The following is a 14,409-nucleotide window of genomic DNA, read 5'->3' as shown; positions in this document are numbered from 1 at the left end:
GGACTGTATCACAGCCCACGTTTCTTATTTCTCACATCAAAGCCCAGCATTATTTGAGGGAGTGATGAATCTACACAAGCCCATTGGGGCAATGTGTCGAGTGCTTGTCTCTGCAACACTTCTTAGCTCAGGAAGAAGAGTTTTTTAAACACCTGAACCTATGGATTTTTCCTAGAGGTAAGCCGACTCCAGCTTGTTCCATGGCCCAGTCTTCCTCCTGCAGGTCACAGCTCAGAGGTCACCTCCTCAGGGCAGGCTTCCACTAACGCCTTATCTAAAGTGGCCTTTCCTGAGAACTCTCTGCTATAAACTGTTTGTGTCCCCCCAGAATTCATTTATTGAAACCTAGTCCCTAATGTGATAGTAGTTGGAGGTGGGACCTTTGGGAGATGATTGTCATAAGAGTTGAGCCTTCATAAATGGGATTAGGGTCCTTATAAAAGAGACCCCAGAGAGCTCCCTTGCCCTTTCTGCCTTTGTGAGAATGCAGTGTGAAGATGGCCACCCACGAACCAGGAAGTGGGCTCTCACAAGACGCTGAATCTGCTGACGCCTTGATTTTGGACTTCCGGCCTCCAGAATGGTGAGAAACAAACTTCTGTCATTTATAACATAGTTAGTCTATGATATTTTTGTTATAGTAGCCTAAATGGACTAAAACACCCCCTGATTCGTCCAGTTTATTTCCTTTGGAGCCTCCCTCACATTCTACAGATACCTTTTTAATTTAAATCCTCGGTTTCTTTTTTTTTTTTTTTTTAGTTTTACTGCAGTTTATTTTTTTAATTAATTTTTTTATGGGAGGAGGTAATTAGGTTTATTTGTTTATCTTTAATGGAGTTAATTTTTGTATATGATATAAAGTAAGGGTCTTTCTTTTTTTTTTGCATGTGGATAACAATTTCCCCAACACCATTTGTTGAAAAGACTGTCTTTGCCCCATTGAATGGTCTTGGTACCCTTGTCGAAAGTTATTTGACCATATATGTGAGGGTTTATTCCTGGGTTGATACTATCTTTTAAAGTAATGAATTGCTAAACAGTTTTGTACTAATACCAGAATATTCAAACCAATCAGTGAGAGAAGAAGATACGTCAAGGAAGGGGCAGAGCATCCAGGCCCGCAGGTTGACCAGTATCCCTGGGGAGTTGTCACCAGAGTAGATTGTCCATCAGGTGACACAAACTCAAGCTGATAGAAGTCTGCTGCCCTCAGATCCAATCTCTGCCTGGGACAGCGTTGGGGTGGGGAAACGGCACCCTGTGTCTTCAGGCTGACTCCTGAGCCTCAGCACATCCTGCTTCTGTGATGGCTTCTGCTGGCTACTGCTACTATTGCTATGACTACTTCCAAAGAGACGGCTCTAGCAGCTTCCTCACAAGCACAGTCAGTTCTTTTTCACATTTTAGTGTCCTGGACAGAGGGGTTCTCCTCTGTCTCGGGGACCTCACTGCTGGTGTCCGGCAGCGCATGGCCAGTGGTCGCAGCCTGACTCGAGAAGGGCCCCCTCATCTTGCTTTTCCTTGCATTTCCCCTGCTTGTGGCTGTGGCCACCCTCTACTCCTCGGGGAGGACTTTGGGGGTTTCCTCCCCTACAGCTGCCTCCTCCGGCCCCTTTATGTCTTGGCTTCTTTGTCCGGGCTCATCCTCTTGGCTGGCTGCCCTCTCCTTCACCTCTGTAGACTCCTCTGTCTGCTCTCCCACCGGTTTCTACTCTGTGGGGCTCCTGTGTCCACTCTCTGCCTCTGGGCCGAAGGCTTGGGCTGGACGCTGGCCGGCCCCCTCTGTGCAGCTGCCCACGGCCTCCTCGTGCTGCGGGCCTTCCCTGTGGCCTGCCCTTCTCCTTCTGCTTCTCTGTCCTGATGGACATCTCCTCAGAGGAGGGGATCCTGGGGCTTGGCTCTTGGGTGGGAATGCCTCATCCCCATTCTCTTCCTTGGCACCATTCTCTGGGGAGGACTTCATGGCCCTGAAGTCTCCCAGGTCCCCACAGCCCGACTGGGACCTTCGGAATTGCCTGGAGGGAGGGCGCCTTTTGACTGAGTCCCTTGTCTGCACCTCATTGTAACAGGGCAGACGATTGTCTTCAGGAGGCTGGTCGAGGCTGACGGGCACCTCCTCTGGCTCGCTGGCCTGAAACTGTTCACCAGGGCTGCTACAGGGAGATGGTGGGCTGTGAAACGGCTATACCATGACCTTGAGTCCAGGACTTTTTTTCTTTTTTGAGATACTTTGATAGGTTTAATTGCTTCTCTCTCTGGGTGTGTGGTGGTTGAGTCCAGGACTCTTGGGTGAGGCCCCAGGCAGCAGGGCCGCTGGATCAATGGCTAAATTGGCCGGAAGCTTCTCCGTCAGAGGCTCTTCACCTTGATTTTAGGAGGTGGTTTGCATTGGTCGGTGACTTCTCACCATTCTGACCCAGCTCTACCTTGGAGGGGAACAGAGAGGGAGCAGCACGGTTTCCTTCTCTTGGTTTACTGGCTGGTGTTTCCTTTGCAGCGGCTGCCTGCTCCCTAAAACCTGCGGCCAGCTGGGCCACGGACGGGGCGCCGAGTCGTCCACGTTGGCGTTGGTCTGTGCCGGTCTTTCCTCCATGTCCTCGGGGCCAGCTCGGCGGCGGCTGCGCGGACTCCTTGCTCGTGCTCGTTCCTGGGCTCACGATCCCGCCTCTCCGCTCGGTTCCCGCCCGGGCCGGTTCGGCTGCGACAGCCCATTTCTAATTCTAAAAGATGACACTAAACCGGGAAATCCCACCAGTGGAAACTCTGTTCTCCCATCATACTCTGTTTGGCAGCATTTGTCCTCCTCATATTTTTTTCCAGTTTGAGTTTGTTGCTTAGCAAACTCTTCCCACCTGATCTGCAGAGGTTTGTAGTGAGTTGTCAGTTATAGTTTTTGAAGGATGTCTTCCAAGGATATTTAAATCCTTTATGTGGTTTCCTTGAACACAAACATAATGTTCATGGAAAGCCAGTGCCTAAACATAAAAATAAAAATAAATTAACTAAAACCTCAAAAAGCTGTTATTTTTCAAGAGGGACAGAATGACAGATGGTAACTGAATGCCATACCTGCCCATAGATTGGATTCAGTACTAGAAGGAAAAAAAACTATAAAGGGCATTATTGTATTAATTAACTAAATTGGAATATGGTTGATCAACTGAATAGAAATGTATCAACCTTAAATTTACTAAAGTTGATTACTATGGTTATGTAACAGACGCACCCTATTCCTAGGAAATATGCACCAAAGTATCATAAAGGATCATGATGTGTGTAGTTTACCCTCTAGTGGTTCAGAAATTATTCATATATATAATCTATTTTATCTGTTATAGGTAGATATAGACAATAGATAAAGATAAAACGAATGATAAAGCAAATTGATAAAATGTTACAATAGGTAAACGTGGATAAGGGGTATATGGGTTTCTTGGCACTGTTCTTGCAATTTTTCTATAAATACAATTATTTCAAAATAAAAAGTTGAAAAAAATTTAAATGTGATTGTGATCATGACTCTCATAAAAAGGTCTACTCTGATCTGGCCCCTGCCTGTGTTTCCAATCTCATCTTTATTCACCTGAAAGGACCCTGTGCTTTTGTTATCCTGCATTAGTTATATTTCCAAACCTTTTATTCTCTATTCTTAGTTCCTTCACAGTCCATATATACATTTTTCTCTCTGTCTGGAATGTCCTTATAACACTTCTGCTTGAAAACTTTTGAATCATCCTCACTACACTGCTGTAATATATCTTTCATGATGAAGTAGTTTAGGACACAGGTTATGAGCAACAACTTTGCACTCAAGTAGACTGCGGCTCAAGACTTGGCTCTGTAGTTCTCACCTATCACCCCTCAGACAAGTTATTTCCCTCTCTAAGCTTCAGTTGTCCCACATGCAAAATGAGGATAAAAATAGTGACATACTTCATCAAACTGATGGGAGTGGATGAGAAAATACATACTACATGCTGGTCTTATACAGAGTCTGGTAAATTGAGCATTCACTAAATGCTAATTCCCTGCCTTCCCCAGCTAACCACCTCCCACAGTCCCTTGAATTCCCTCCTGGAAAGCACCTAAAACATTACTGTCATGACTTATTTTCATGTTTATTTCTCCTACTATATTATGAACCCTTGAAAGGCAAAGACTACATTCTAGTCTCCTCTGACTTTTCCAGCATCTAGAGTGATGTTTCTTACTCACATATGGCAATGAAAAATTTGTTATTTCCAAAATCAATGATTTTACTTTTTAAAATAAAACAAGAAGTCACTGTCAGCCTTCCTTAAATATCTGGCTCTGAAAATGTCAGAACTGTAGTTAGTCAAAATATATTTTAGCCTTCAACTCATTTATTAATATTGGGGTCTTTATGAAAGATAATTTCTAAGTTAGGAAATCAGCTTGGTTCTTTGTGCCTAGAAATTAAGATCCTTAAGAAGGAGTAGAAGGAAGTAGGTGAGTTTGGAGTGTTGCAGCCAGGATTTACAGGTTTGGTCTTAACCCTGTGGATGAAGTTTTTAAAAGGAGGGGAGTGCAGTGATCCAGTTTATGACTTGAGAGATCAGTCTGAGAAGAATGTGAAGTATGAACTGGAATGAACAGACATTAGCTACGGCAAGGCTCGTTGGGGATGGCCTCAGTATCTACACAGGAGACAAGGGCTGGGCTAAAATGCCAATAATCAGGGACAGAGATAAGTGAGGGAAAGGAGGCAGGAAGCTTGTGTGTTTCCAAGGTGGAATCAATGCTATTTGATCAGCTGGGTGGGGATGTGGTGGTGAAGGGGAAGGAAAATGCCCTTGGTTGGGGGCCATCATGAACAGAGACAGAGAATGCAAGAGGAGGTGAAAGGTATTTGGGAGGTGGGAAATAATAGGTTCAAATTCTGATAAGTTACATTTGAAGTAGCTGAGGGGTTTCCAAGTAGAGGTGATCAGTAGACAATTATAAATGAATGTTTGTGTTTGAAAAACGTGAGTCTGCATGCTAGAAACCAAGGTGGTACAAAACACACAGCTCTAAGAGAGTCTTCAGGTGTAAATACTGGGAATCACTGTGTAAAACTTATAGTTCTGGGGTTTGTTAGTAGGAAGATCTAAATAAATTAATCTGCTTAGCTTTAATGATAACATTAGTATGATAGTTAAAGCTCCAAATCTAGGCATATGTGTTTACCACAGACCACTCTTCAATTTTTCTTTCCCCTCTGGCAACAGCAGTTCTTTCTAAAGAGTATGAAATTATGAAAGGAGTGGGAGCCTTCAAGTCAGAATGGAATCAAATCCGAGTCTGGCCAGTTATTAGGTGAGTTAAACTTAAAAAATGATTTAACTGCTCAGAACCTCAGTTTCTTCACCTTTAGAGGAGGATAGCAGTGGTAGCCATAGGGTTGTTATGAAGAGAGGCAAAGCAACATGACAGTCAAGAACATGTGCCCTGAAAATAGAATATCCTTGGTTTGAATTCTGCCTGTACCAGTCATTAGCTGTGTGATCTTGGCTAAATTCCTGAACTTCTCTGGGCCTCAGTTTCCTTACCTATAAAAGACGAGTACCCTTAGTGCCTACCAGTAGGGTTACAGTGAGGATTTAGTGAATTTTCCAAGTAGAGGAGAAAATGGAGGCAGAGAGCAGCTGGTGTTGGGATGACTGCTAGCATGATAAAAGCCAAGATGCATATTTAAAGTCGGCCATCATAACATTTTTTTCTAAAAGCTTAAGAGGATAAAATTATTTGTAAAATTGTTGTGCTATTAGAAATTTGGCCTTGTTTTATAAGTCATTTTGAGACTATCATTCAGTAGGATATACAGCTACATGACTGTGCCTTTCTCAAACTATGTACGTCTTGTTTGTGCAGATCAGTTATTATTTCCTTGAAAACACTGCTGGCAAGCATGGCAATGTCAACTCTCACTAACTTTGCAGTAGGTAAGCTTTTGGTTGAACTTTCTGGGCTTTGTTGTTGTAACACACTGAGCAGCCACAGCTCTGTTTTTCTGACATATGAAATCTCAAAATTGCTCAACAGAACAGGAGAGGCAGCATTAATTTTTCATCCTTTTCCCCAATGAGCCAGAAATCATTAATTTCCCACAAATAGAAGGAAAATTCCAACTTACGCAATGAACCCTGGCCCCATTAACGCTCCAGTTAACACACCCTGTCCTTTGGTCAACGTGTCTGTCACACGACAGTGTGAGGACTGAATGTCAGCTTAGGTCTCTCTGCCTGCCTGTTTCACAAAGCGGGTCGGCTAGGAAGGCTTTGATGGAGGCAGAGGACTTACTGTACTTCCTGCTTCTGCTGCTCTCAGAGCCCACTACCATGTATATTTTCAAATACTGCTTTTTTAATATCGATTTTTTTAAAGTAGTACAGCTACCCATTTATGAGACAAAAATAAGAGCAGTCATTACTTACTCTGTTCTCTGTGCCAGCTCTTTCCTTTGCTGTTTTTGAGTTGGTCAGTGAGCGGGATCTTGTTTCCTAGTACTCCACCCTTTCTGCAGATAGAGGCAAAGCCCCTCCCAAAGAACAGGGTGAAGGTGCAAGTCTGGGACCACAGACATTGTTACGGGTGCCTGAAAGCTCAAGGTCACACCTGAGAAAAGACTTGCAGTTCTGGCAAAAGAATGATTCTACTGTAACTGTCATCTGACCAGGACTGGGCAGGAATAGAGGGCAGTGTGGCCCTCCTGGTTCAGAAGAGTGTAAATGAGAGACTCTCAGGATCAATCAGCTGGAAAGTTATCTGTCCAGCCCTTTCTGTTGATAGACGAGGACCCTGGAGCCCAGCGAGGATGTCTGCAGACAGTCATAATGCACACCAGTGACCAAGCCAGGACTCCTAATTCTCACTCCAGTGCTTCTTTACACCGCACCTTTACATAATACAGATGGCCTCAGACTTGAGAATTGCTAAAAAAATACTGCGGTCATTATTCTTTCTTTTCTGAAGAAAACAAATCAGAGATCTGAAAAGGTGCCAAATATTCAGGCATTATATTTTACATTACACACAGTTAAAATATATATATTAATATATTTATATATTAATATATTAATAATATATTAATAATAAAATTATATATATATATATATATAGTGACAACACTATAATTAGAGTGTGTTTGGCCTTGCATTAGACACAACCTGTAAATCAGAATGAAAAATTACAATCTACCAAAGAATCATCTAGGCAACCTCCTAATCTACCATCATAGGTTCACCTCTAACCACACCTAATTCCTCACCTTCTTTTTGTGGCAACATTTTCTTATGTTTCTACCTTCGCATGTGCTGCTTCCTCTGCTTAGAATTCTCTTGTCTTCACAAATGGACTCATTTCATCAAGTTACTAAGTTTCTCTGTGTAACCTTCCTTTTCCAATTCTAGTCCAACAGGTTTTTGCATTTGCCAAATTCGAGCTCTTAATGGACTTTATTTGGATGTGACACTGCCTTCTCCACCAGTAATGATCTCCTTAGTAATGTCACAAGCCTAACAGAGTGCTCAACAGTGCGTCTCCCATACTTTTACAGAACTAGATAAAAAAAATTAGATCAAAGCAAAGGAATGATGAACACAGGATTCACTAGGAAAGTTACTTCCAATAGGAGGGAACGGAATTTGGACGCTGATTTGTGTCCTTATTTTTATTATTTTCTAAGAAAGAAAGTAAATAAATTAATACAATTACGTATTACTAAGTTACAGTAGCTAGAAATTATTCACAAGAGGGAGGAGATTGGCCTAGTTGGTGTCCTCTTCCATTACTTTGAAAAACGTTCCTTTCCCAGGTTTTCCATTCCACAAAGACTGCTGTTTGGCCTTAAACTATCCACAGGTTCCACTGTATTGATAGCAGTGTAAAGTTGAAATGAGACCCAAGCGCTAAACGCCCCGCCCCGCCGCCACCCCGCCCCGCCGCCGCCGCGGAGACCGGGCCTGCGCCAGCCCACGAGGGCCTGGACGCCGCGCTCCGACGTTCGAACGTCGTCCCTGCGGCCTCCGCCAATGGGGAAGGCGGGCCGCAAGTCTCCGCCCCGCCGTTTAGGACGTCACGGCGACGCCGCGACCGCGCGGGGCGGCAGGGCAGCCAGGGCCTCCGCCCCCAGAGGTCGGTTTGCAGCTCTTGCGCGCTGTTGCCTTCTCCGCCAGGCTTAGTCCCTCTTGTCGCCTTCGCCCCGTGCACCATGGCTTTCGTAACCAGGCAGTTCGTGCGCTCCCTGTCTTCCTCGTCCACCGCCGCGGCTTCGGCGAAGAAAATAATCATCAAGCACGTGACGGTCATCGGCGGCGGGCTGATGGGCGCCGGCATCGCCCAGGTGGGCCGCCGGGCGGGCAGCGCGCCTCGCTCGCTTTGCTGCCCACCCTGACATGAGAGCGCTGGAGGGCCACGACCCGGCGAGGGTTGTCCCGCCGGGAGGCCAGCGTCCAGGGGAGGCCAGGGGAATTTCCACTCCGTCCCTCCCCCGTGTAGTTGAAATTTCTGGGCCTGTGAGTCTACACACTCCCAAAGATCTGGTGTTCTTGGGCCGAGCTTCAGTTTTCTGCGATTGGTTTTAACTTTATCAGTTGTTGTTTTTTATAGTTCTGCAGTTGTTCTCAGCAGTTTTCTACTGTCCTAAGTGGTCTCTCCCTTCTCCGAATGTTTCCTTTACTTGCAGGGTTACAAAGGATAGTATTGATGGTCGGCACTTTTGTAGCTTTTTGTAGAGTTATCTAATCGGAGCTCGTGAGGCGCTGAGACTCCAACAGCTGCAACGCGAGGCGTCTTTGACCTAGTGACCTTTGGCTCTGGGGAGAGTGGGAGGAAGAGGTAAAGGGCTGAGGACTTGGAAGGAGTCGCTGATCTCATGGTGCATCTTAAAGGCTCTGCCTGGTTCCAGTAGAGCAGTGATTCAGGGTCAGCTGTGCAGTTATTATCAAGCTACTGTGATAGTTGTATTTTTATTTATTTATTTATTTATTTATTTATTTATTTATTTATTTATTTATTTATTTATTTATTTATTTATTTATTTATTTTTGAGGTTACATTACAGCTCGTATTGGGGAACCGTGATTGGCATAGCCTAGCTGATTATACTAGCATTTACTTGTTGGACAGGGGAGGCATTTATTTTTCTTAGGAGAGTACTCAAGTTCAGTGGCTACAGTCATGAAAGAGTTTAATTTTTTAGTGTCTTTTTCCAGTCAACTCCATGCTTCTATGCTTGCTTTTTAGAAAAATGTTTTTCTGTTATTATGTATCTTAATTTTCCCCACCCTGCAAGTTCTTTGCAACGTATTAGTTTGATTGCATTTTCTCCTAAAATCTGTTTCATTACTGTTGTATCCTTCTAACAGTCTCCCATTTCTTCTCAGATCATGTTTGACACATACTGTTCTGTTTATTGTGTACATGTGCTGGCTGCTAGTTTATGGTGTCCCCGTAATCTTTATTATTCGTGAGATGGGAGGCGTAAGTCCCTTTAACATGAATGTTCCACACACAATACTCAAAAGAAGGTTTAGCTTGATTGTATTTTTATCTCCCTGCTCCACCCAAATCTGTGCTGTGAGAGTGAGTTTGTTGTGGGCAGGTATAAAATAGTGTATTTGTTTAAAAACATCTCAACATCATCTTAGTGACAAGATATTAAGCCCCCAGTAACAATATAGGAAATGGGTTCAGAAACTATTGTTGATGGTGCCTTAAAGACATCAGTGGAAGAGGATTAGAAACTGAGTAGAAGGTGTCACTTCACCTTTTGTACAAATTCAGCTTGCTTAGTTCTCGGAATACTGTACCCATTATTGACCAAAAAAGGGTGTTGTGCTATATGAAGAGGCACAGAGTTAGCACCTAGAATTATGGACTTGGTATTGGAGCTTTCATCTGAGAAAGTAGGGAAGAGATTGACATTGATGGGAACTCAGACTTGTAGATCAACTCCCTGAGTAGCTGGACCAGGGAGTGCCTTTTGAAACCTAAGGATTGAAAGAGAGCTATTTACCCCACAGCTTGGAATTATAATAGAACTATCATTTAAGAAGTTGATAAAGACCAGAAGTTTAAATAGTGGACAGTGATAGGGAATGGTAATTCCGTCCTTACTTTATAAGGTTTAAAAGAGCCTCAACCCCTGTAACTGACAACTCTGATCCTGTGGAGGGGAACCATGCTTTCCTGCAGAGCATCTTTCTGTGCCACTGTCAGCCAATTGGTTTCAGGGGTTTAGCTGCAGGTTTTGCACTCTGCCTTGCAGCATGCAGTTCTAGGCAGTATTGCTTCATTCTTTATGCTTCTTGATTGTAGCTTTTGGCACAGGGTCAACGTGCTTGGCTTATTGAGTGCTGCAGACTAAATAGTTGATGTGTTGTAGATTGGATCCAGTTCATTCTGGGGAATTGGGATGGCCCGTATTGCTGGCTCTGTCTCACGTTGGTTTTGTTAACAAGGGAAGCTACTTCTGGCCTTCACTAACCTCTGAGGTAGGACTAGTACTAGACTCTTAGGCGTGTGAGAGGATTGAATGAATTAGCACACTTAAAGCACTTAGCACATTGTCTGGCATCTAGTCGGAGCTCAAGAATGTTAGCTGTCTCCGGGTTATTACCTCCATCAAAGTTAGCCTTGTCCTTTTGTCATTCTTCCCTTGTACCACGCGCATCTCTGATCCTTGCTGCGGTGGTAGGCCTGAAATGTTTAGATGGAGAATAGTGGTTGTGATTCTGTTCAATCTTCCTTAATCTTGAAAGCAGGTGCCAGTTGACACTGCAGTTTGTTCAGGGACCTCTGAAGAGGAAAGACACTTTTTACCCTCCTCCCTTCATACGACTGATCCTCAGTAAAGCCTTAAAAACACAAGCACAAACTAGCATCTAAGTTATGATACTAATTCATATTTAGCTTCACTTTCTTGAACTCTTTCTGAAGCAGTTTTAGTGTTAGTCAAGGTGTAGTTCTCTTTACAATTTTAATATTTTTAAAATTTATCATTTTTGCCATATGTTCCAGTTCATGCTGAGTAAGATGAAAAAAATTTTAAGTAGATTTTGTGGGAGCCTGACACATTTCTCAAGCAATTAGGCAATTTAAGACAAGTGAGGTCTGTGTTCAATTATACGTAGTTCATCAGATCACAGGCCATTTGTACATTTGTATTCTCCAAGAGTATCTGCTTTGCCTGTCATTTCTTTTGTTTGTTTTAAATTTAAAAAAAAATCCCTTAGACTGCAGGTTAATATTTAAGTAAGGTTAACTTGTTTTGTGTGTTTGCCCGTTAGATACTTCTGACTTGGGTCTGATTGCTAATGTATCTTCAGCCAGATACTTAGGCCAGCAAAGAAGCTTCCAGCAGTAAATGACCCTTGAATGGGGGACAGGTTGTTTTTTTGCTTTGTAAAGGAGAAAAAAAAAAAAAAAAAAAAGGAGAAGAGAGGTATTAGCTGTGCATTTCTTCAACTTGTGAGTCTAGTCTTTGCTTTGTGCACTGCCTTTTTTCATATGAGGAGCCCAGAGCTCATAGCTGGGGAGGAGCCAGTGGGATTCCTGGGAATGGCATGTCAGGCCTCTGACAGAACCTTCCTTTTAGTGCACTGCACTTCTCCGAGGACGTGAGAGAGTTTGTATTTTGTAGGGGATTGGAGTTGGGTTCTTCTCACCCAAAGTTTTTTTTTTTTTTGGTCCCCCTTAAAGAGCAAAATGTGTACTTTTTTCCTGAGAAGAGCACCTTAGGCTGTTAAAACAAGGCAGGGAGTGGGCTGGGGGTGGTGCACATTCTAAGCTACAAATGAGCATTTCCCTGAGTGTTACCCTGCAGTGCTTGATGAGGACTTAAGTAGACCGGAAAGCTTCTCTGGAGTCACTGACTTTGTTGACCCATCTCTTGTTCCTGTCCCTAAGTCTGACTTTTCTGAAGCTGCGTAGAAGAGTGATCAGAGTTACTTTGTATTGTTTAGTTTTGTTCTTTTCTGTTGGTACAGCCAGTATGTCTCTGTTGAAGTTTGCTTGAAAGCAGTGCAGTGGCCTTGGAGAAGCTCCAGGATCACAGGAGCCTGGCACAGTCACCTAGCTCTAAGCGCTCCTTTTGACTGTTCTTTATGGAGGGGATAGTTTCATTCCCAGGTGTTAACTTTGTCCTCAAGGGTATGGGATGTGTGTTTGTCAGGAAGTCCTTTGCTCATTTCCTGTCCTATTGGGCTCTTCTCTGATGTATTGGGACAATAAAGTCAGCCTCTGTCAAGCATATTAGTCCTTGGGCTTGGGGTGTGGCTGGAGATACTGTAGAGGAGGTAAGGCTTACAGGCAAAAAAAGAATGCCATGGAATATTTGGATATTGTAGAGCAGAAATGGTACCTCCGTCAGGTTTTGGGTTTCCTCTGTCAAGTCCTATATCCATTTCACTGTTACCTGCCCCTTTCTTGAGTTTCTCATTTCCTTTCCTCCTCCTCCTCCCCATACCTGCTTTAGGCACATACCGCACTGCCTAGCTCTCCTGGGACCACAGGAAGACAACGCTGCTGCTCTCTGTTCTGTGTCTCCCCAGGGTTATGCTAACAATGCTATAATTTCCAGTGAGTGGTGGTCTAGCGCTTGAAAAGTGAGCAGGCTGTGAGGTGCCTGCTGGAGTTTGGAGCCCAGCCCTTCCTATCCTGGTTATGGGAACCTTGGGCGAGTCACTTAACCTCTCTGCTTCTTCTCTTATCAGGGAGTAATGATTCTCTTCTCAGTGTTCTCGGAGATAAATGAGCTAAGTGCGTAGAACCATACTAGAACCGTGTTCAGTGGTAACTGTTCAACAAATGTTAGCTGCTTTTATGTAGACCCATCAGCTCTAATCCAGTCATAACTTCTCTTATTTTAGATTCTCTTAACTGTCTTTGAAGATAAGACAGGGAGCTATGGAGAGTTCAAACAATTCTGAAGATTTTAAGAGTAATTGTGTGCGTTGTTGAGAGAGATAATCTTAGTGCTCTGTTTACTCGTATTTGGGTATTAGAGTGAGCTCATACTCATAAAGCATTTACAACAGAGCCTGGCACTTAGAAAACACTACAGATGTGGCAGTTTATTCTGTTCAAAGTGCTTTAATGTCTCTGTCACTGCATATGATCATTATAATAATCATCCCTGCAGAGATGGCACCTGGGGTCAAGGATCAGAGGCAGAGCTGGGCTGGAATTTGGATCTCTCGATTACTGCTCTGCTGGCTGGAGATCCCAGAGACTGAAAGAAGCACAGTTCTGCCTGCACATCTGGCCTCTGCTGTCTTTGGGGAGAAATGTGGCTTCCATGGGCAAGGGGATCTTTTGCGGGAATCTGGAATCAACAGCTATCAGCTTGACCTCTCCTCAGCTCTAGATTCAAAGTTAGAGTCACCTGCTGGTCATCTCCACCCTCTGCTACCGTCTTTCTGCCCATAATAGACTCAAACTCACCTGGCAAGACCTATGTGCTCCCTCTAGCTTTCCCAGAGAGTGTCCTCCTCTGTGAATGCCATTGTTCTTCCAGCCACTTCATGGACTCTGAAGATGGGGCGCTGTCACAGTGTCCTCCTACTGCAAAAGGTTCTGAGGCTTTCCTCTCTGAAGAGGGCTGTTTGCCCTGCTCGTCCCTTTGTAATTTCTAGACAAGGCATTGATACCTGAATTGGTGTGGAAGCCTCTTAATTGGTTTATTTCAGCAAAATCTAATAGAAAAAACCCACTCATTCTAATGAACACAGCCATACTAATCTCCCTAAAGAGCAGTTTGAATTTGCATCTCTTCCCTCTACTCAGAAAGTGTCCATCCTGGCAACATCTTTCAGAGATTTTTGAATATTACTAAGAGCTGGTTCATGCCACTGACATGTCCAGTTAGCCCATCGCTTTTCAAGAATTTGTGGGACATGGAAGTGGGGAGTCCAGGGGGAGAAGTTATTTTCTCTTCGTTACCAAACCCAGATGCTTATTGAGGTTTTTTTTTTTTTGTTAATTATGTATTTAACAGAGTCACTTAAAAATGGAGGCACATTTCCTTGGCTTTTTAGACATTTTTCAAAAAATATAAACGTCCAAGTTAAGAAAAGAGGCCAGCCAATGAACTTAACTGTTTTAAGAACAAACCAGTTAGTTTGGTGGTGGCGGTGGTGCTCAGAAGTCTCAACAGATTGCCCTTTTTCTGATTGGTGAAGTTAAGACAACTTGTGTTGACGGCAGAGTTAAGGCATTGCACAACCAGAGATAAACATAAACGCAGGCTTGCCAGCTCTGAGATATGCAAGTGATTTATAACTTTTTCCCTCCCTGCACCAAATAATGAGAACCCAAAGGCAGGCCGCGATGCCAAGGCATAGCAGCCTTGTGGAGACCACTGACTCAGTGTACTTACTCTAGGGGGAGCGCCTACTCTGGGGA

At 43.8% G+C, this 14,409-nt stretch overlaps 1 protein-coding gene and 1 pseudogene across 1 annotated transcript in view; one reads left to right on the top strand and one right to left on the bottom strand.

The window, feature by feature from the left end:
* Positions 1-270: 270 nt before the first annotated feature.
* On the bottom strand, positions 271-2,899 carry LOC105067943 (capZ-interacting protein-like; annotated as a pseudogene).
* Positions 2,900-8,095: 5,196 nt separating this feature from the next.
* The window catches only part of HADH (hydroxyacyl-CoA dehydrogenase), a 45,854-nt gene continuing 39,540 nt past the window's right edge, over positions 8,096-14,409 (top strand). The window contains exon 1 of the mRNA XM_074342628.1: positions 8,096-8,347. Coding sequence (XP_074198729.1) covers positions 8,216-8,347 — 132 coding nt within the window. The 5' untranslated portion in view covers positions 8,096-8,215. The remainder of the gene's footprint in view (positions 8,348-14,409) is intronic.

This window comes from Camelus bactrianus, chromosome 2 (genome assembly GCF_048773025.1).
Source record: "Camelus bactrianus isolate YW-2024 breed Bactrian camel chromosome 2, ASM4877302v1, whole genome shotgun sequence".
Taxonomy (NCBI): domain Eukaryota; kingdom Metazoa; phylum Chordata; class Mammalia; order Artiodactyla; family Camelidae; genus Camelus; species Camelus bactrianus.
This window is presented reverse-complemented; position numbering and strand designations above follow the sequence as displayed.